The following is a 19,994-nucleotide window of genomic DNA, read 5'->3' as shown; positions in this document are numbered from 1 at the left end:
CTCAAAAACTCCCAAATATAGCTTTAGATACAACGAAGATTCCTAATTTTATTTTTCGTGTACAACTTATTTTGCAGGTTCGCCAGGAATTAAGTCCCTTTTGGCCTACGCTTGCGTGTGAATTACCACAATCAATAATTGGTCAAGTGGCACCACCTCCGGTAGTTAACTTTCATGAATTTTTTTTCCACAATTAATGCTTTTAATGTGATATCATATTACTGTTGTGTAAATCACTTTAAAATTGTACAAGATTATAAATTGTCAATTACAAATTATAAATAATAGTAATCAAATTGTATTAAAGTATTTTATTACCTTTTTTTTTGCAATTTTGTAACTTTATTAGATTTATTAGTAATTATAAATTGGAAAGGTTCATTATTGTTTATGTTTATGTTATTTGTATCGAACAAAATTTTATTGATATGTTGTCATTGGCTTACATAATTTGATATTGACCATGGGAGTTTAGTTAATATACTAGGCTTAACTCATCCTTTTTATTTTCTTTTTGGTCAGATGATATAATGTTATTAGCATTTTTCATAACTATAAACAAATTTGGGTTTTCTATAGTTCGTTAGTTAGTCAGAGTATGGCGATAGGATAATAATGAATCATGCATGTGTGATTTGCGAAGGGTTCTAGAGGAACATAAATTCCATACATATTTAGTTAGAGTATGTGTGATTTGTGAAGGTCTCTAGAGGAACATAAATTCCATACCTATTTAGCTTAATTTCTTTCTCTTTTTCTCCCGTCCTTCACTTTTCCTTTGTGTATCTGTTTTCATCATTTATTGGGCAATAATTCTCCCTTTGATTTTTTGCCTTTGCAGCATACTCTTTTCTCAAGCTCTGACTCTGAGACTGAGGATGAAAAAGCTCCACTCAAATTTAAAAATATTGCAGAGCTTCTTGAAGATGTAATCAAACCATTTTCCACGCTCAAAGTTGATGCAGGTAACAACACCCAATGTAACAAGTAAAATTTGAGTCTCACTTTGTAGGTTTAAATATTTTTTAATATAATACAATATTCATCTTCGGTGTCCGACACCAGTTTTGCTTGCATTGATGCCATCCGGTGAGGCAGACATTCGGAGAGCCGAAACCCCTTAGACGATAATTTTGAAAAGTTGAGTCGATGAGGGGTTCTTTCATCCAGTGACACATGTCTCATTTGATGTGATTTGAAGCGGCAACTCTTCTATTTCCATCTGCCATTTGGGCCCTAGTTTGTTAGGCTTTAAAGGCCCTATGTTACACTTGAGTGCCTTATGCCGTTTGGATCAAAACAGTTTCTAAGCCGTTAAATCATTATGTGTGATCTGGACCCTTGTTTTCCTCATATCCCAGGGCTTTAAAAATACCTTAGGTTGTCATCCTTGACCTTTCTTTACTCTTTAGCCGTGAAGAAATAATGTGGTGGATCGTCAAGGTTGATCGATGCCAGACTCACTTATCTTCCTCTGATATGGGTAGGGACGACGAAATGGCGAAGAAGGTGAAATCTCCTCACAATGATCTAGAGATGCCCACATATGTCAAAGACTATCCTTGGGTTTCTGAGGAGGCGCTCGGGGTAAAATCCACCTATTCTGGACGGGAGAGGGCAACGATGTTCTGGATAACCTATACGATTCTGGGACCGTTAGAAGACTGGCAAGTCTACCCCGGGAAAAAGACCAATTAATATGCAACGTATATGAATCTTGTGTGGTTCTGATATACAAAACAGTCTTCAGAGACATTGGAATTCGGTTCCCGATTACCAAATTCAATGTTGAAGTCTTGAATCATTTGGATGTGTCCCGATCGTATCTTCATTTGAACAACAGGGCGTATATGCACGCGTTCGAGCTCTTGAGATGGAATTTGAAGGGAAAGACGACAATCACTCATTTTTCAAATTTTTTACCCTGCTAAGGAGTTCAAATAAGTCTCTGGACCAACAAGGGTTGATCTCTTTCAAGCAACTTGATCATATCTTAAACCTTATACTAACTCCCTCAAGGGTTTCAAGGACAAATCTTTTGTAGTCTGTTCTCGCACCATGAAGGCTCACCAGCACTTCTGCCAAGAAAACTTTCCTTTATATTGGACGAACCGTTACTTTGCCAATAAAAGGAGTGACGAACCGTTACTTTGCCAAGAAAAGGAGTGAGGTGATCTTTTGTGTTATTGAATTGACTGGTGGGGAAAGGTATGACATGAATCACATGCGAGCGTATGTGAAGTCCTTTGAGAAGGAAATATGAACCCCGTTGAACATGGAACAAGTGGCTCAATCTCGAAGGTGTCTGTCGTCGTCAATTGTAGTTCCAACCTTATCTTCAACACCCTCAGAGCTGGGAGTTGGTTCTCCCACGACCACAAATATGAACCCTGTTGGGCATTCGAAGTGTTCGGCTCCTATGATAAACTTGGAGGGTGACCGGAGTAAGAAAACCAAAAACTAGGTCAACTTCTACCCAACTTACTACTCAGGCTATTCAAAAAGATAGAAGGAAAATCACGATTTCGGCCGCACTAGCACCGTCTTTGTCTGGGAAGTTGTCGGCCATCTGGAGTGCTCCTCTTTAGACTTACCTAGAAGAGCTGTAACATGGTGCTCCGCCAATGAATTGTCAAGCTTGAGGCGGAGAAGAGACAATGGGAGATCGACAAATTTGGCCTGAGGGAGAAGCTGGTAGTTGCCAAAGGCTTGAGCACCGACTTGGACAAGCCAGAAAAGGCGAAGGAGGCCGCAACAATTAGAGTTGAAGGAACTCCATGAAAAAGTGGAGGAGGAGCGGGCATCCTTCACTAAAAATCCCAAGTCTTGAAGTCTCAACTGGGGGACTCCGCCATTAAGTTGAAGGAGGCGAAGGAGATAGTTGGGTGAAGAAGAAAGTTGATGATGTTGAGAAGACAGAGAAGGATAGTGTCATGTTCTTGACATAAATGGGTGATATTGGGATGGAGTCCTTTCAAAATGCCGTTGATCAGGTCGTTCACTTCAATCCTGACCTTTATTTGGCGTTTGATAAGCTGAACTCTGATAAGGTTTTGAAGGATGGCCAATTGGTGTAGTCGACCATAGAGGAAGGCGCCCATTAAATGGGACCTTGTATTTCCTTTACCATTTTGTTTGCTTTGGTCATTGTAATTATTTTTTCATGATTGTTTGATGACAATTTTATTGATTCCAGTTTTGTAAGGCCTTCCGATGATGACTTCAGCCCCCTTTTATCATATTAATGAATATGGCCTTCGTACAACCTTTGCTTGTGAATATTGCATTTGTATTATCTACGAATTAGGCTGTGTGCAGATGAAGAAAAGAGATGTTAAGCAGAAATTTATGTATAACTAGAGAAACTCTATGCTTAATGCAGATGGAGAGACTGATGCTTCTTGGCGATCCGAATCGTCAAATGTTTACTTATGGTATGCTTCCTATGGCTCAAATATGTGGAGACCAAGATTTGATTGCTACATAGCAGGTGGACAGGTAATGCATTATTCAAATGGTTATATTTCATTCATTATAATTATTCCATCAACATTTAAATGATTTATTATTATACCGCAATAAAATTTCAGAAAGCTATTTATATTTGTTAGCCTTTGCCACTTTTTCATAAAAGGTGTCAAATCGTTGCCTGCAAAGGAAAGGGTGGGCTTGCCCCGTAATTTCTTTTGTTCTCTTTGATTAGCAAAAATCATATTGTAATTTGTTGTAGGTGATTGATAATATAAAGAGTGAGAGCCTCGTATCTGACAGAATCAAATCTTTTTCTACAGCTTTGTTTCTTCTGTTATATTTTTTATCAAGTTCCAAAACATGATATGCAGGTGGAAGGTATGCAGAAGCCGTGCTCTGGTTCAGTGAACAGTACTCTTCCGGAGGAGATCCTTTGGAAGACTTTCCCTTGTCATATATTTTTCGGTCGTGAATCCTCATGTTCATGGGGTCCTGGAGGTGTTGCGTTTCTTAATCCTGTACAAAACTCTCAGCACAAGACCTACATGTGCCTGTACAAAATATCGTAAGTAAAACCGTCTGGCTGTTGAAATCTGCTTTTATTCACATAGAACCTTATCTTAAGCAAGACCTTCATGACATTGTTGGGATCCTCATTTGTTACAGGTTAGAGCAATTCAACGATATTTTATTCCAGGAAAATGGTTTAAGCCTTACCGCAGGCTCTTCTTTGTTTGATATTACTACTCTGAACGCCATCTCTACCAAGGAGTTCAGTACTCAAGAGGTTGTCAAGGTATGTATTCCTTGTCCCTACTCATTTTTTGAATAATCGGATTATTATAAAACTTTGCATTTTTTATCATTAATATATTACGTCAATAATCAACAGTTGGATTAGTGAAATTCATCGTTTAGATTGAGTTATTAAGTGAAGTAACTTATCTCAGACTTACTCTTGGAGTCAACAGTCTCTTACTCATATATATATATATGGTCAAGTAGCTTAGTGGCTAAACTCACACACTTAGGTGTGGAGAAGTGGGGAATGCCGGATTCAAATCTGATCCCCTACATATCAATGTCGTTGCAGCTATCAACTGAACTATACTTACAAAATATTGGTGCAAATATTTTACTTCCTTGTTTAATTAAATGTGGTGTGCTGTATTTGTCATAACTTTTTCTGATAATGTTATGCAGGATGGTTGGTATGGTAATGTTGTCTACTTAGGAAAGGAGCAGGACATTCCTATAATTACTATGACGTGAGTAACAAATTATAGTTTCTAATTGGCATATTTGGGTGACTTATTGTTGGTCCATATGTGTATGATATTTATGTTTATATTAACTTAACCAGGTGTTCGCATCTTGATATCGAGCACTTCAAATGTGGGAAGCTACCGGTGTGTGCGCCTAATAAATCATATGCAAATACCTTAATAAAAGGGTTGGTAGAGGGAGAACAGCTCTCAAAGGCGGAGGCCATTGCTCACATAGAAGCTGCTGCTAAATCCTTCGATTTGCCTTGTATTTATTCTTAAACAGTTCACTGGTTCAACTATTTTGCATAGATAACAAGACCCTATGGTATTGCTTCAGGGCTCTACATATTTATTGCTTAATTAGTAATATTTTAATTTACATGGAGTGATAACTACCTTTTAAAGTAATTATGGTGATTAAAATTTATTTGTGTATATATATATTTCACAAATGATACTCTAACATGAGGGCAACAGAATTCAGTATACTCCACATACCACTATGTGAAGTTTGGTGGCTTCTAGGGTGATGGTTCAATTAAATCCCTTAAATTGACCATTAAATTAAAATAAGCCTAGGATGATCTCATTTATTATTACTGCATTGGATCCACATCTTTTCTATCTCTCTGCCAGAAGAGATCTCTCTGCATCTAAACAACAACAATGAGACATCCGACTCTGTTTGTTCTACCAAAATAGAAGACACATGTATCAACCACAAGGCAAAGCTTGAAACATAGCATGGATGTCTCAGGAAGCCTTCTCAATTATTGTTTTTGAACAACTTCTGCAATTGTTTACATAGCATTCCCCACTTCTAGCAAATGCGACACATATAGTTCCTTTAATTTGCAAAAAAGGGAACGTTGATGAGGGTTCATTTTTTGCAAAAATGCCACACATATACAAGGAGATTATGAATTAATAAAAAAATCATTGAATAAAAATTAAAAGCTTAAAAAATATGTCAAGATAATAGATTTTCTAATAGAAAAGCACAATCAGGGAGAAATTACTAGATAGATTCAGTTTTTTCTAAGGTCCTTCTTTTAGGATTTTTGTTGGCATTCAAAACCCATTTCATTCTTCTATAAAATCCTACATAGATGAATCAATTAAAGTATAACCGATTTACCAAGTATCAATGTGGACATCCATTTGTTGGTTTTTGTGCTTGATAAGAAAACTAATTTCATCCTAAAAAAAAATCTGGTGCGTATATTTGAAGGAGTAAAAGAAAAATGGATTCAGTGCGGTAATAATAAATTAAATCACGTAGATTTTTTTGAATCTAATGATCAATTTAAATGATACCTGAGTGAATGATTTGATTGAGCCAATCACTTAAGAAGCCACCGTCAAGTTTATATTTCAATAAAGTTGTGTTATTTTAATACAATTAGTTTAGATAGTTAAATCAATTTAAATATATAATTAATTATGTTTAGGATGGTTTGCATTTAGCAGAAGATTTATGAATGTAATATAGTGTTATAACTTATTCCCCTTATATAGAATACAATTACCCACAACAATGTCATCAACTAAAATTTTCATATCATCTATCAATTTACTTTCTTATAGTTATTTCTTGTAAATATCATCTCATGCTAAAAAAAATTATTCTTCGCGTTTTCTTCTCTATCATTTTATTAAAACTAAAAAAATAAATAATAGAAGGGATATAACTAAAAAACATTTACACATTGTTTTTACGAGAATGATTTACTGTAGGACAGAGGGAGTAAAAATGGCAACAAAAACAAAAAGAATAAAATAAATTGTAATAAATACACATATAAATATCAATCCAGCATGAATTTGAGGAGAATTCAGGCATTCAATAAAACGAAAAGGAAAAATACATTATAGTTATTAAGTTAAATTTGTTAATTCAAAAGTTATTCACTAATATAAAAATATAATCAAATGCAATAAGTATTGTGTAGGAGTTATGCACATTCAGAAATTAAGCACATTTTGAGTGAAAAAACTTGAATTAATTTTATTAATAATCCGGAAAACGGGCATGTTCAATCTAGGATTCCATTTCACTAATGTTAACAGGAAACAGAATGAACTCCAACAAAGACACAAAAGGGCAGATCCAACGACGCTCCATACTGAAAAACTACATTACTAAGAAAACCACTTCATTGGCTTTTTAAACACTCTGGGAGGTATAATTGATCAAAAAGTTGTCGACATACAAATTACAATGGTACAGTGGCCTGTAACCATACCCTTCTGAACTGTGGCATAAAAAACAACATGCTTTCTGCCGAAGGCTGTGTTACAATTTATCTGAACACTAGAGTGAAAAAATAAAGAATGGACCAAAATTTGAAGTTTTCCAATGTCTGGATCTGGAAAACCACTATGAACCATGATACAGTTGAAACGAATAAACATCACTGTAGTTTCCTTATCGACTTTTTATTGCCGCATGCCCGGAGTCACTCAGATGCTTATGTAATTTATTCCTGAGAATCAAATCAAACAAAGTTATATAACAGTTTATCCTGGAAACGTAAGAGCTCAAATTTACAATGACGAGAACAACTTAAATTTTATGAAATTATGAACAAGAGGTATGCAATCTACCTTGACTCAAACTCCTCCTCACATGTCTCACAGAAATGGCCAAGATTCTTCGAAGAATTCTAATTTATAAAACAAAATACAAAAAATCAGATTAGAGCACAAAGACTTCAGTTTAATTGTAAGACATGGAACATAACATAAAAATGAAAATCTGAAAATGCCAAAATTGTGGCCCTTTTATTTCCATCTAAATTAGCTACATTTAGAGAAGCACAAAAATTGGAAGTAAAAAGCGGGTTTTCAAAAGCTCTTTTACCTTCGCTTTTCTTCCTTTGGATGAAATTTTTGCTTTGGTTTTTGTGTCCTTTGAAATTGCTTTTTTATCAACTGGTTTATTTGAAATCTTCTTATTATCTCTACCCATTTGCTCATTCTCTTTACCACCATTATCCTCAGTTTCTTCGAAATTTTGGGAGCTAGACTCTTGTGCATAAGAATCATCATTTCCATTACTGTTTATATTCTCATATTTGCCATTGGCAGGCACATGAGATTCATCCCCATTTTTCCCACCCTTCTCTTTCTTGGCTCTACGTTTCTTTCTTGTGACCTTTCTGTTGTTATATTCCATTGCACCAACATCATCACTCTCATTCTCATTCTCCATTTGAGTTGGAGTTACAGAAGCCTTGGACTTGGGGTTTGATGCACCGGGTTTTCTGCTCTTGCGCCCAGCTAGCATTGCTTCAAGAACCCCAATTTCGTCATCATCATCACCATCACCATCATTCTCATCAAAATCAACTCTGCCCTTGTGCCCAGCAATCATTGTTTCAAGAACACCATTTTCATCATTGTCGTTGTCATCATCATTATCATCATAATCAACTGATACACCAGCCTCCTCCCCCTCATTTGCATGTGGAGCATAAAAAATTTCATCATCATCGTCATTATCAGCATTTGGTTCAACCCCATGTGCATTCTCCTCATCAGCAACATTAAGACCATCTCGAATCCTCTCCTCCAAATCATCAACCCCACAATCAGTCTCTCCAACTTGATCCTCATTGACCTCAGTTCCATCCTCCTCACTTTCCAATCTCTCCTCTCCAACTCCTTCTCTTTCACTTCCTCCTTCCTCCTCCACCTCAACTTCTAACTCCTCCTCTTCATCCTCAAGTGAATCCCTAAATTGAGCAACTTTCTCCTTATGCTTCTTGGATTGCTCATGGTTCTTCCATTGCTTCTCACTCTTAAACTTCTTCCCACACAACACACAATAAAACTCCTTCTCATCTTTCTTCCCCTCAAACTCATCCTCCTCAAACAAATCCTCAACTTCTTCTTCATCAACCTTAGCCCACTCAGGCTCCTCATAAGCCATAGCCCTCTCCTTCTTCTCCTTCTCCAACTTCATTTTCTTCTCCCTCTCCTCCTCTTTCTTCTTCTCCATCTCCAAATTCTTCTTCACCTTCATATCAATAACCCTCTTATCCCTCTTCTTCACAAAATCAGCCAATTTCCTAACAGTATCATTATACTCCCTTTTAGCCTTCCTCCTCACCTTATTATTCTCTTCCTCCATTAACCGCCGAGACTTCCGATTTGGACCGGCCATCGCATCATACTCATCCGCCCAACAAAAATCCATAACTGTCGAAAATCCCAACCAGTAACTATAAAAAGCCGTAACCTGAGCATAGGGACTATCTAAATTCCCCATAAGAGGAGCCTGTCTAACAGAATCGATTCCTAAACCTAATTTCTTAGCGAAATTGATCTCATTAGCTTGAATTTTATCGAATACATCGGAATAAACTTTGTAGAATCCTTTACCAGAATCTGAGTAACCGGAATAGACGGTGTTTGAGAAATACGAGAAGAGGTCAGGGACGACGGAATTAGAGTGGGAATTAGGATCAGAGAAGAGGATTTGGGAACGGTGAGAGTCGTACCAAGCACGTTCCTTTGGATCGGAGAGGACCTCGTAAGCGTGTTGTAGCTCCTGAAACTGAGCGGTGGCTTCGGCTTGAGAGAGACCTGATTTGACGAGCTTATCTGGGTGGCGTTGGAGGGCTAGTTTCCGGTAAGCTGATCGAATTTCTTCCGGTGAGCAATCTCGAGAGATACCACCAAGCACTTCGTAGTGGCATCGCTTCGCCGACGCCATTGTAGCTTCTCTAAGCAATTAGGGTTTCAATTTTGTGTCTTCGAAAGGTTGAAGACAACAAGTCGAAAACAAAATGATTTATTTTATCCATACTTATGTACTAAATAAATTGTTTAATTTAATTGATATCCACGTTTTGCCCATCCTTGCAATAAAAATTCATCATTCTGGCTAATTTAATAGATATTATTTTATTTTATTTTTACAAATTCATAAATATATTTTATATACAATCTATATGATAGTAATTAAAATTTAATTATTAATTAATTTTAAAATTATTTATATGATATGAGGTCATTAAATAAATGTAATTGTTAATATAAATATTTGATATAACTTTATTCTTCTCAATTTGAATTCATATAATTAAAATTTATAAATTTTTGGTACGATTTCAAATTTCATTTTGTCCAGCAAGATTTTTTTTTTAAATGAAAAAACAATCTTCACCCTTAACTCAAAAAGCTATACAATTATATTTAAATTAATTAGTAGAACTCAAATTATTAATAAATTTTAAATTAAGACATGTTATTAAATGTCTTTTTTTTTGTATTTTATAAATAACTTAAAAAATAAATAATATTTTAAAATTTGTGTAATCAATGGATTGATATATTGAAAATGAAATTTTTTATTTAAAAATATTTTATTTTATTTTTCTTTATCATGATCTGAAAATTATTAATTTTAAGTGGGTAAAAAATAGGCTTTGGATTTAGAAATTCTGAATCGCATTTAGAGATGGTGAATTTAAGGGTCTACTTGGTTCAACCGAAAAAATAAGCAATTTTAATGATTATAAATTTGTTTCAAGTGAAAATAAAAAAAAATTAAATGATTTTTTCTTGTTACTTTGAATTCATCTCCTCTCAATGGAGAAAACATAAAAACCACAGAGCAATTTATAATTTTGCTTATTTAAAATAGTGTTAGATACATTTTGATCACTATAAACTCTCACTAATTTGTTTTTAATATATATAAAAAATTTCATCAACTTATAATTCTTAAAAATATTTATTTTTATTTTTTGTCATTAATTTTAAACTAATTATTATGTATTTTTTAAACTTTTTAATATTTTTATCAGTAATATTTATAACGTATTTAAGTACAAAAGTTTATATTTTTTAATAAACAAAAAAATAAATATGAATTTCTAAATTTATAACGTTTAAAAATTTATATTTAATTGATTCTTATTAAAAAGTTTTAAATTTAATAGAAATTTTTTTATAATATCTTAAATATTATTAAAAAAAATTATTTAAAATATACATTAATTGATATAAAATTAAGGACCAAAATTTAAAAAGAAAAAAATTTCAAACGACTAAAAATTAACAATATATTTTATAAAGATTAAAGTTACATCTCTCTCCTGCATCTATATTCAATTAAGCGTTTTTTTAAACGGAAGGATATTTCATTGACTTCAAATATTTTTAATAACAAAAATTAATTAAAAGGAATGGTCTGAGATAATTCAATTTCAAACACTGCAACAATCTTTGAACAGCTTTACTTGTTTCTAATTATATCATACACTATCCCTTCTCTCAAGAGGTCTACTATTTATCTGTGTTTTGTAAATTCGTGCTTTTATTATTATTATTCCCTCCGGCTTCTTCCACAATGAAGCTAATCCAGAACCTAAATTTACAAACAAACCCATCAATCCACCCCGTAATTAAGCATGTCCCTTTTTCATCAATTCCCCAACGCTTCACACCTCTCCTTCAAAACTACAGATTCCAAAGCATTATTATAAAAGCTGCCAACGAAACACTTCCGTTACCAACCATGTCTGAAATACTAGAATCATCAAGAACACAGAATCTCAACATTCAGCTCCAAACTCTAGGACCCTTTTTCAGAATCACAGCAAGGAGTTTGGTTACAGACAGAGAGCTTGGAAGAGCTGAGGGATTGATAAGACTGTGGTTTGGAAAAGGCAATATTCTTCACTTGGATTCTATTAAACTTCGCAGAGAAACACTTGGCATGGAAAAATCAATATTTGGACTTGGTTTGTATATTGGAGCTGTTGCTATTAGACATGGTTTTGATTGTGATTGTGAAACTGCCGAGTTACTTGCTATCAATGATTCTCATCTCTACCATTCTAAGGTCCTCTTCTTAACAACCTTATCCCAAACTTCAGTTCTTTTTTTTTTTTCCTATTTACATATTTAGACTTTTGCAAATGCAATTTTAATTGGAAGATTGTTTTTTTTTTTTTTCCGAATTAGTAAAATCACATTTCTCTTTTATTTTATCATTATATGTTTTAAAATTTGATAAGATTGTATTGTTCTTGATTTTTATATAATTATAGTGTTGCTTTAAATTTGAAAAAACCTAAATTAATAAGAGTAAATTTGTCCTGTAAAAAAGTTTGACCAACCATAGGTCCATAATCCCATAATGAAGGAATGACGTAAACTACACCAATTAGACACAACACTAGAGGAGAAATCAACAAAAATAAAATAAAAAATATTGTAGTTAAATGTAACCACATATGAGATACATATGTGATAGTCACGATAATTTTGAGCATGTGTAGGGTGTATATTTACACATGATCTAAAATTTTTATGGATACAATTGTTTTTATAATATAAAAAAATGTTTGAATTGATAGAATTTTTTTATGTTCGTATTGATAGAACATTGCATAACTACTTTTGCTATATTTCTATTATAGTTTTGATTTGAATTTTTCAATGTTCATGTATTTATATGTATGATTAATAAAAAAAATAAAAAACTTGTATAAAAAATAGTTCACCAAATTAAACTTCACTCACAACACCAAATTCAAGTATAAGACATGAATTGTCATAGTTACATAGTAGCTCATTACTTATTATGGTACGTGAGACTAGTCCTAGAATAGTTATTTGATGTTATTTTGAAAACAGTTGGTTAGGTTCTACACAAGACTTGGGTTTAAACCTGTGTACGAAGTGACTGGCTCATCTGTTGGGGATGTAACCCACATGCTTGTTTGGGGAGGTGTTGGTACTCGCATGGATGCCACTGTTGAACAACTTATGATCAAATGGTGTAAAAGATTTAAAACAACCTGTAAGTGATATCATTTCTTATATTATGTGTTGCATACTTGCATAAGATGGATAATGCCTTTATCTGTAAAATATTTCAATTTCAATGATTATACAGCATTCAAAGGAATAATGGATTATACATTTCTAGATATTCATTGTTTATAGTATTTATTTTGAAAGTTTGATTTGCAGCCTCAGGTGTACGTGAAATACCAAACTAGAATGCATGAACACCCAAAATTACAAGTTACAACGATCAATGAAAAAGGACTATTATTGCTGTATAGTTGTATATTCTTTCATTTTTCGGTTGCTGAACGGCGCATATATATATTTACAGATTCTGTGGCCAAACAGAAGGAAATTGCTCAAGATTCTGAAGGTAACTACGGTTTCCTAATTAAGGAATTGTTACAACAGTTGTCATTCCTTCAGAAGCTAGTTTAATAATTTTCCTTGTGGAAAACAAATCTAGTTGTAGTTTTTGTGGAAAATTTGGTGCACAAATTCTTCAATTCTGTTGCTAAGTTAGATGGTCCACAATAAAAAACTCCTGTACAACAAAATCCAAATTTTAGTCAGAACTTAGACGAAGCAATTTAACCTCACGTTTATAGTTATACATATAAAAAACAGGGATGAAGCTTTAACTTGTAAATTAGATATGTCTATTTCAATCATTAAACTAAATAAACACAGAAAAATGATTAAGTATACTATGTTAGGAGTTGTGGTTCAAAACAGTCCTAATTTACAAGATGTATTTTCTCACCGATCTTTGCTCCTACATGCTTGCGAGTCAATCTGGAAAATATGTTGAACCAATTTGGTCGAGAAAAATGTGTGTGTATCTGAAAATTCAGAGAGAAAATCATTATATGTGCAGTCTTAACATGACACAAATGTGGATTATTTGTTAGTAGTCTTACAAATAACTTTAAATTGTGTAAGACCATTATTTTAAATGGCATAAATTTAAATTGTGTAAGAACATTTTTTTAAATGGTATAAATTTAGAAATGTTGCTTCGTCGCTTCGATCACGATCAATGGTAAAAAATAAAAACAACCTAAATCTTTAAACATAGGCCATCAAGCCAAAACTTAAAACCTCCTATTAAATTCATATATTAGTTATACATGTATTGGCCAAGGTTAAGGATAAGATGCACTTACAGGAGTCCTGGAAACTATGTCTACGCCATTCTTGGCCTGATGTAAGGCCTGAATGACACTTAGCAAAGCCGAACGAACATCTCCCTCAGGATATACACTGGTCAGGAAATTATGCATCTCTACAACAGACTTAAAGATTACAACAAAGTTATAATGGTTAGAAAATGCTTTAAGATCTTAATTATATCTTTATGATATATAAATAACATAATTGTACTAAATTTTTTTCTAGAGTGTTGAAATCGAAAGCAATTGTCAAAACATATTGAAGCAGGCATACCTGCTGTTTGGTTGAATTAGCTATTTCTTTCATTACGTCTCTAAACCAATCAAAGGAGTTTTGTTCTCTTGTAACCCAATATAAATAGGCTTTTGATGGACCCTTTCTTAAGTTGCATTCTCTGAGACCACTCTATTTCAAAAGCCCAAATGTGACATTTGAACAGAAGCAGAGCAATTGAGTTTTAGTGAAGGAAAAAACATCATACAATGATACAAAAGAAAAAGAAAAAGCAAAACAAAATAAACTTACATTATCACTTTGTGATGTGTGGACACCATTAGCAATATCTTTGAGGATGCTAATGAAAGGTGTTGCTCCTATGCCAAGGCCAATAAGTACCAGAATGTCATACTTTACATGGTCTTGACAAGAAGAACCATAAGGGCCATCTATGTACAGTTTTGGACACCCTTGTAATCCAGACAACACTGCCTGCAGATTGAGGTAACAATTTTGAGGCTAGAAAATTTGAAAAGCATAGTTCTACATTTTTACCTCTTGGAATAGATCATATATTTGGTAGCTCCAGTCACCAAGAGTTCTAATGTGCACACTGAGGTACTCATCTTGTGGTCCTGATGTCAAGGAAAATGGATGCCTGAAATTTAATCAAAAATAAATTCAAAGATAGAACATCAATCTTAATTAACCCCTCTCAAAGTTCAAGAATCTATGGTCCACCCTGAACCAGTACTTAAACATCGCCAAAAATCCTAACGATGATCGACGGCGCTTTTGGAAGTAGAAGTTAACGATTCTGCTTGTCTTCACAGCTGAAGGTGACTTGACTAGTATCAATTCAACAAAAACAAAGGAAAGCAAATATTTGTGTCTCAAAAGTTAACTCATATTTGTTTTTCGTTGTCTCTATCAAACTAACACCAACTAGTCATCATCTCAGTTGTAAAAAACTTCTACTTCTAAGGGGTGTCGTCAATCGACTTAAGAATTCCGAGTAATTTTTAAGCATTGGTCTACTGTGTGGTCCACTGTAGAATCTGTCTTGAATGAAAATGGTACTATATTGAATGAATACCATTGAAAGGTAGAAATTTGGGGGCACTGAATGAATATATACATGCCACTTCTGTACTTAAAACCTTCTGGTTTTTGTATTTTGAGGTACAGAACTTTTCCTGGATAGAGACTTGCCTTCATGGAAAATCAAAGTAGGAATAATAACTCATTATACATAGACAAGAACAATAAAAGAAATCGGTAAGTGTTTGATCATATGAAACAGAAAATTGAAACCTGCAGCTCTTGTGAAGTTTTTTAACATAAAAAAAAGTTGATCAAATACCTTCATAACATCAACTTGATAAGATCCTGATCTAATGGCGCGAAAGATCCTCTCGCCAGCATACAATAAAACTGGAAATGCAATGTACATCCATGTCTGCACATAGTAAGATGAATAGAAAATGAAAATCAACACCAAAAGTTGTACTAAAATTCTTTCAAGAGTTTTAGTAACATTTACTGCTGTCTTTGGCATGTAAAACAAACACTAGTCATGAGAGCTTTTAGAAGAAGTCGTGAATCAACAAATGTTCATTTGCTAAACTGGATGTCCTAGAAAATACTAAGCTTAAATAATTCGATTCTTTTAACTGTTTTATGTCATATGTGCAAAGTATCGTTGACTTGGTCAATGACTAATTTCTTCTATGAAATCTAACTGATAATTTTTAGTAGGGTCTCTCATTGCAACGTAATGTTAATAATATAACCATTAGATTTTAATTTAGATAAAGAAAGTGACAAGGATAACAATGAAAAAGCCATTTAGTGAGTCTTACTGTTTTCTCGATCCACTTGTCGGTGAGGAACAAGAACATGGAGTGAACAATGAGCAAAACATACACAAAGACAAACAAATGGTGAGAATACCAAAAGGTGTTGTAACCAGTGACCCTTCTGAGGGACAAGGGAAGCACAGGCGATCGACGCCTTGGCCACTTTGTTGCTAGTGAAAATGCAATGGCCATTAAAATGACCATGCCAATTCCACTTGCTACCTCTGTTGTGGCCAAAATTTCCATGTAAGTTGGTTGATGGTAGCCAAATCCTGCTGCGATAGTTTGCCGGAAAATTGATTTGTCTGAATCACTTATTCTTGGAAAATCACAGGTAAGGTGTGTCCCTCCATGTAATATTACACCCACCACTATTCCTCCAGCAATAAGCTGCATATATATCACAAACAAAATATCATGTATTCCATTTTACATTTTTCTTCCACACCAATGTTATTTTTAATTAAATTTCAATCTCACAACATATGCGATTTGACATGTATTAAAGAAGGGAAATTAGATTCATATTAATTATTAACAAAGTTTCTTCTGCACTTTTAATTAAGAAATTCACGATGAATGTAAAAAGTTATATACTTTGTACATCCATTGAATTAATATTTTTATGTCATTTAATAAACTAGTAGACCTCCAATCCATTCCTTAATTTGTTTTGGGGACGGACACTAGTATGTAGTATGAAAAAAAATTAAATATATCGATTTTTGTTGATTAAATTTTCTCTTATATTTAGGAACGCATGGAGTAATAATAAATAAGTACACATAATAAAAAATCTGGTTCAACTCATTCAATATAATTACAATGCCATTGAAATTGAATACAATACAACTGAAATCAAACTAATTGACTGGTTTCCAATTCATGCAAAATAGTGTTGATGCGTGGTGGTGCTATTATGTAATTATGAACATAGTTAATTTTATACACTACAGCAATGAATTAATCTCTTAAACTATTGAAATAAAATGGTGGATGAATTAGAGCTAGCAAGTAAGTACCTTATGAAAGTTAATATTGTCATTAAAAGGAATGACATAGTTAAGACGAGGATCCTTGCGGAGCCAAGTAATTGTATTTCTACAAACAGGAAGAAGAATAAGAGCCATATTAAGTTTCAATGTTTCAGCTGCACCTTTAGCTGTGGGAAGACAATAACCCATTACTTCAAACCCTGATCTCTTACGGTACTGATCAAATTTCCAACCAAACAAACCAAAACAACCAACCAACCAAACCACAACAACCCAACCACGTCGCCAATAGGTTCTAAACAACACTTCCGCTTTTGTCATTGGTTCTTCTTCTTCTTCACATTCCTCACTCTGCTTCTGTGTGCTCCCTTGTTTCATTGGAGAATTCGCCTTTGATAGACTTGTCTTGAATAGAACCTCCATTTCAGATATCTACACATATGTGTCACCAATAATAACATATAGTATTTTCCATTATAAATAAATGGAAATGGAATATGGTAAATCATGATGTTGAGGCTAAATTGGTACTATATAATATAGTTATATTAATACCTCAATGTAGCCTTTATTTTTGTTGTCCACAGATTCCATTATCAAAGCGGCATAATCCTCTGCTTCATCACGTGTCACCGATAGCTTATTTATCGAAGCGGTTAATAAAATTGTCTGCATAATTAATCAGAAATTGCCAATTATTATATTTCTACCCAAAAAATGCCAACTATATATAATTATGATTACTTTTTTCGATTAACATATGATTATGATTAATGATGTACACCCCACTTGAATTGATTTTAGAGTTTGTCTGCGGAAGCACCATATTATCAAACATGAACATGCCAAATATGACAATGAACACATGATCATTTAAATGGTGCTACTCCTAGAATAATTAATTACTATAAGTTAATTAACTAATCTATATTAAATTAAATAATAACCTGCTTTATATCTGTCTCGGTAATTCTTCCATCCATGTTTCTATTACACCTAAAAGGTTAACAATAACAAAGGAAAAAATTGGAGTTAATTTAGTAGAGCAATTTTTTATTTAGAAATTGTAAAAATTGGAGTTAATTTATGAAATCGTAAAAAGTTGAGTTAGTTTAATAGAGGAATTTTTTTTTATACATATCAAAGAACATTCGCATTCTCGAGTTAAAAGAATCATCATTCATCCGAGACCAAAAATTGTGAAGTTCAGTTTTTGTGATATCTGATTTCCATTCCTTGCAACCCCTTAATGCTCTTAGCAATTCTCTTGCCAACTCCGGTGATGATTGCATCCCTATCCCTATAATTTAATACTGAATAATTAAAATAATGGTTCGTAAAATAAGATTAAAACAGGTAGGTATGGATATGATTTTAATTTAAAGAGAAAAACTATAGGAGTATTAAGCATTACTCATCATTGAAATAAAATAAAGTATATGAAAATGGATGATAAAAAAAGGATACAAGTTGTCTTATATAATGGCATTTTAGTGTATGCATAGAACATGGCTAAGGTGGCTAATTAACTGCTCTACTCTACTCATTACGATTCTTATGTTACGTTAGCGGTGCCACAAGGCAAACAGAACACATCAAAATTGACTTGTCAAACGAAACCGTTTTATCTATCGGCTTCATCATCATGGATTAAAAATTACAAAAATGTTTCACGTACTCACAAATTTTCTTACACCTCTTAAATAAAAATATTTTCTACCGTTGCGACACATTATCAATTACATGTTATAATTAATTTAAATTACATTTAAAATTGTATTTAAATATGATGTATTTGAATTTATCATAATTTTAATCGTAAATTAAATTAACAACTAAATTAAATTTATTTTTAAATATGATTAATCATTTACCTAAAAAAACATGATTAATCGTGTGGAGCGGATATAAGGAAAGAATGGGAGTCTTAATATCATTATTGAACAAATTATTATTATTATTTTAAATTTATTATTATCAATGAAATAATGTGATAATGTGTGTTACTATATAGTAGTATAAATTAAATGTTGACTTAATAATTTCATATATTCTCACCAATGCAAAAGCCAAATTCGGACCATGTTACAACCGGTTCAGGATCATTACCGGTCCAAGCCACTTGGTCGAACCGCTTCTCAACATCCTTCCACTTCATTATTTCACCGTGACCAACAATGTCATTGATGAATCCCATTCCCATGTTTTGAATTGCTTCATTTTCTGCCACGTGGCGACATTGTCTAGCTTCATGTGAAAACTTGGACCCGGTTCGAACCGGAGTTAAGGAGTTAGTAGCATTTTCAGCGGTGCAAGAAGAAGAAAAGGAAGAAGATGGTGATGAATTTAAGAGAGAAAAAAGAGAAGTTTTGGACTTCATATATCCATGATCCATTGATGGGTTTTGAAAAATGAAATTTTAAAATTAATGATCAAATTGTCATCGAAAGTGAAGATTTTGTTTCCATCAAATTGTCATGGAAATTTTAATTTTCTCAAAGAAGATGTGTCGTATTAATGATGGAATTAAGGTGAATACATTTTTTTTAAGGAGCATGGCGTCAATTGAATAATTGTATTCAAGTTTGACCTTGCGAAGCAGTTAGCTTTTAGCTGGAGTTGCAAAATGGATTTGTTTAAAATATTTTTTGTTTTACAATATACTAATTAATTCAAGAAAGTGGAATTTTTTTTTCCATTTGTTTTTCTCTTCTCTCTTTTCATGAGTGTATAATATGTTATTTGTTGGAAATGAGTGGTTGAGTGAGGGAATTAATAAAAGATAAGTTTGATATTGGTTTAAATTTTTATTTTTGACTCAATATTGGTTTAATCAAAATAGTATATAAATGATTAATGTGTATGGTTTGGTGAGAGGGTGTGGAATATGCCATAATAGTAGTTAATTCAAGGTGATTAATGGAAGTTTTGGTGGATATTAGTCAGATTGAAGAATTAAGTAAGGGCAGGTGAAGGTTAACAAATCCACGGCAATCAAAAGCCTGTGACATGTATGTGCTTTTCGTGTGTTGGTTGATATCAGGGGAAAAGATAACAGTTAATTACTTAATTACCATTTCATTTTCATAACTACTATATCAAGAATACCTCACTGTATTCCAGAGTATAGAATGAATGAGGTAATTGTGAGTAAGTAAATATTACTTATTATAAATGTTATTTTCAGTAATTTTTTAATCTTA

General features: G+C 33.2%; 4 protein-coding genes across 9 annotated transcripts in view; 2 read left to right on the top strand and 2 right to left on the bottom strand.

Annotated features, from left to right (window-relative positions):
- LOC101488469 (histone deacetylase 5) overlaps positions 1-5,174 on the top strand; it is a 9,249-nt gene extending 4,075 nt beyond the window's left edge. The window contains exons 8-14 of the mRNA XM_004508623.4: positions 78-161; positions 842-965; positions 3,383-3,498; positions 3,843-4,036; positions 4,138-4,267; positions 4,675-4,739; positions 4,835-5,174. Coding sequence (XP_004508680.1) covers positions 78-161; positions 842-965; positions 3,383-3,498; positions 3,843-4,036; positions 4,138-4,267; positions 4,675-4,739; positions 4,835-5,018 — 897 coding nt within the window. The 3' untranslated portion in view covers positions 5,019-5,174. The remainder of the gene's footprint in view (positions 1-77; positions 162-841; positions 966-3,382; positions 3,499-3,842; positions 4,037-4,137; positions 4,268-4,674; positions 4,740-4,834) is intronic.
- Positions 5,175-6,898: 1,724 nt separating this feature from the next.
- Positions 6,899-9,543, bottom strand: LOC101515708 (DNAJ protein JJJ1 homolog). The gene is made up of 3 exons (XM_004508622.4): positions 7,603-9,543; positions 7,347-7,405; positions 6,899-7,225 (listed from the first exon to the last, which is right to left on the bottom strand). Exons 1-3 carry the CDS (start codon positions 9,457-9,459, stop codon positions 7,168-7,170), a joined length of 1,974 nt encoding a protein of 657 aa, XP_004508679.1. The 5' UTR covers positions 9,460-9,543; the 3' UTR covers positions 6,899-7,167.
- Positions 9,544-10,918: 1,375 nt separating this feature from the next.
- Positions 10,919-13,147, top strand: LOC101514726 (uncharacterized). 2 transcript variants are annotated; one of them, XM_027336353.2, is made up of 3 exons: positions 10,919-11,595; positions 12,393-12,558; positions 12,880-13,147. In XM_027336353.2, the coding sequence occupies exons 1-3, from the start codon at positions 11,101-11,103 to the stop codon at positions 12,984-12,986; spliced, it is 768 nt and encodes a 255-aa protein (XP_027192154.1). In that variant the 5' UTR covers positions 10,919-11,100; the 3' UTR covers positions 12,987-13,147. The 2 variants fall into 2 exon arrangements, with proteins under 2 accessions (XP_027192154.1, XP_004508676.1); XM_004508619.4 differs by having other exon boundaries at positions 10,930-11,595; positions 12,732-13,147.
- On the bottom strand, positions 12,780-19,323 carry LOC101515052 (respiratory burst oxidase homolog protein A-like). Of its 5 annotated transcripts, none has more exons than XM_073370649.1 (14): positions 18,901-19,321; positions 17,929-18,091; positions 17,739-17,787; positions 17,347-17,460; positions 16,819-17,223; positions 15,800-16,186; positions 15,301-15,396; positions 15,034-15,149; positions 14,493-14,595; positions 14,247-14,429; positions 13,995-14,126; positions 13,715-13,843; positions 13,312-13,390; positions 12,780-13,092 (listed from the first exon to the last, which is right to left on the bottom strand). In XM_073370649.1, the coding sequence occupies exons 1-14, from the start codon at positions 19,184-19,186 to the stop codon at positions 12,983-12,985; spliced, it is 2,352 nt and encodes a 783-aa protein (XP_073226750.1). In that variant the 5' UTR covers positions 19,187-19,321; the 3' UTR covers positions 12,780-12,982. The 5 variants fall into 5 exon arrangements, with proteins under 5 accessions (XP_073226750.1, XP_004508677.1, XP_027192153.1 ...); XM_004508620.4 differs by having other exon boundaries at positions 18,850-19,320; XM_027336352.2 differs by lacking the exon at positions 18,901-19,321 and adding an exon at positions 18,206-18,499.
- Positions 19,324-19,994: the final 671 nt, after the last annotated feature.

This window comes from Cicer arietinum, chromosome 7, assembly GCF_000331145.2.
Source record: "Cicer arietinum cultivar CDC Frontier isolate Library 1 chromosome 7, Cicar.CDCFrontier_v2.0, whole genome shotgun sequence".
NCBI classification, from domain to species: Eukaryota; Viridiplantae; Streptophyta; class Magnoliopsida; order Fabales; family Fabaceae; genus Cicer; species Cicer arietinum.
Note: the sequence above shows the minus strand (reverse complement) of the source record. Positions and strands in the feature narration are given on the sequence as shown.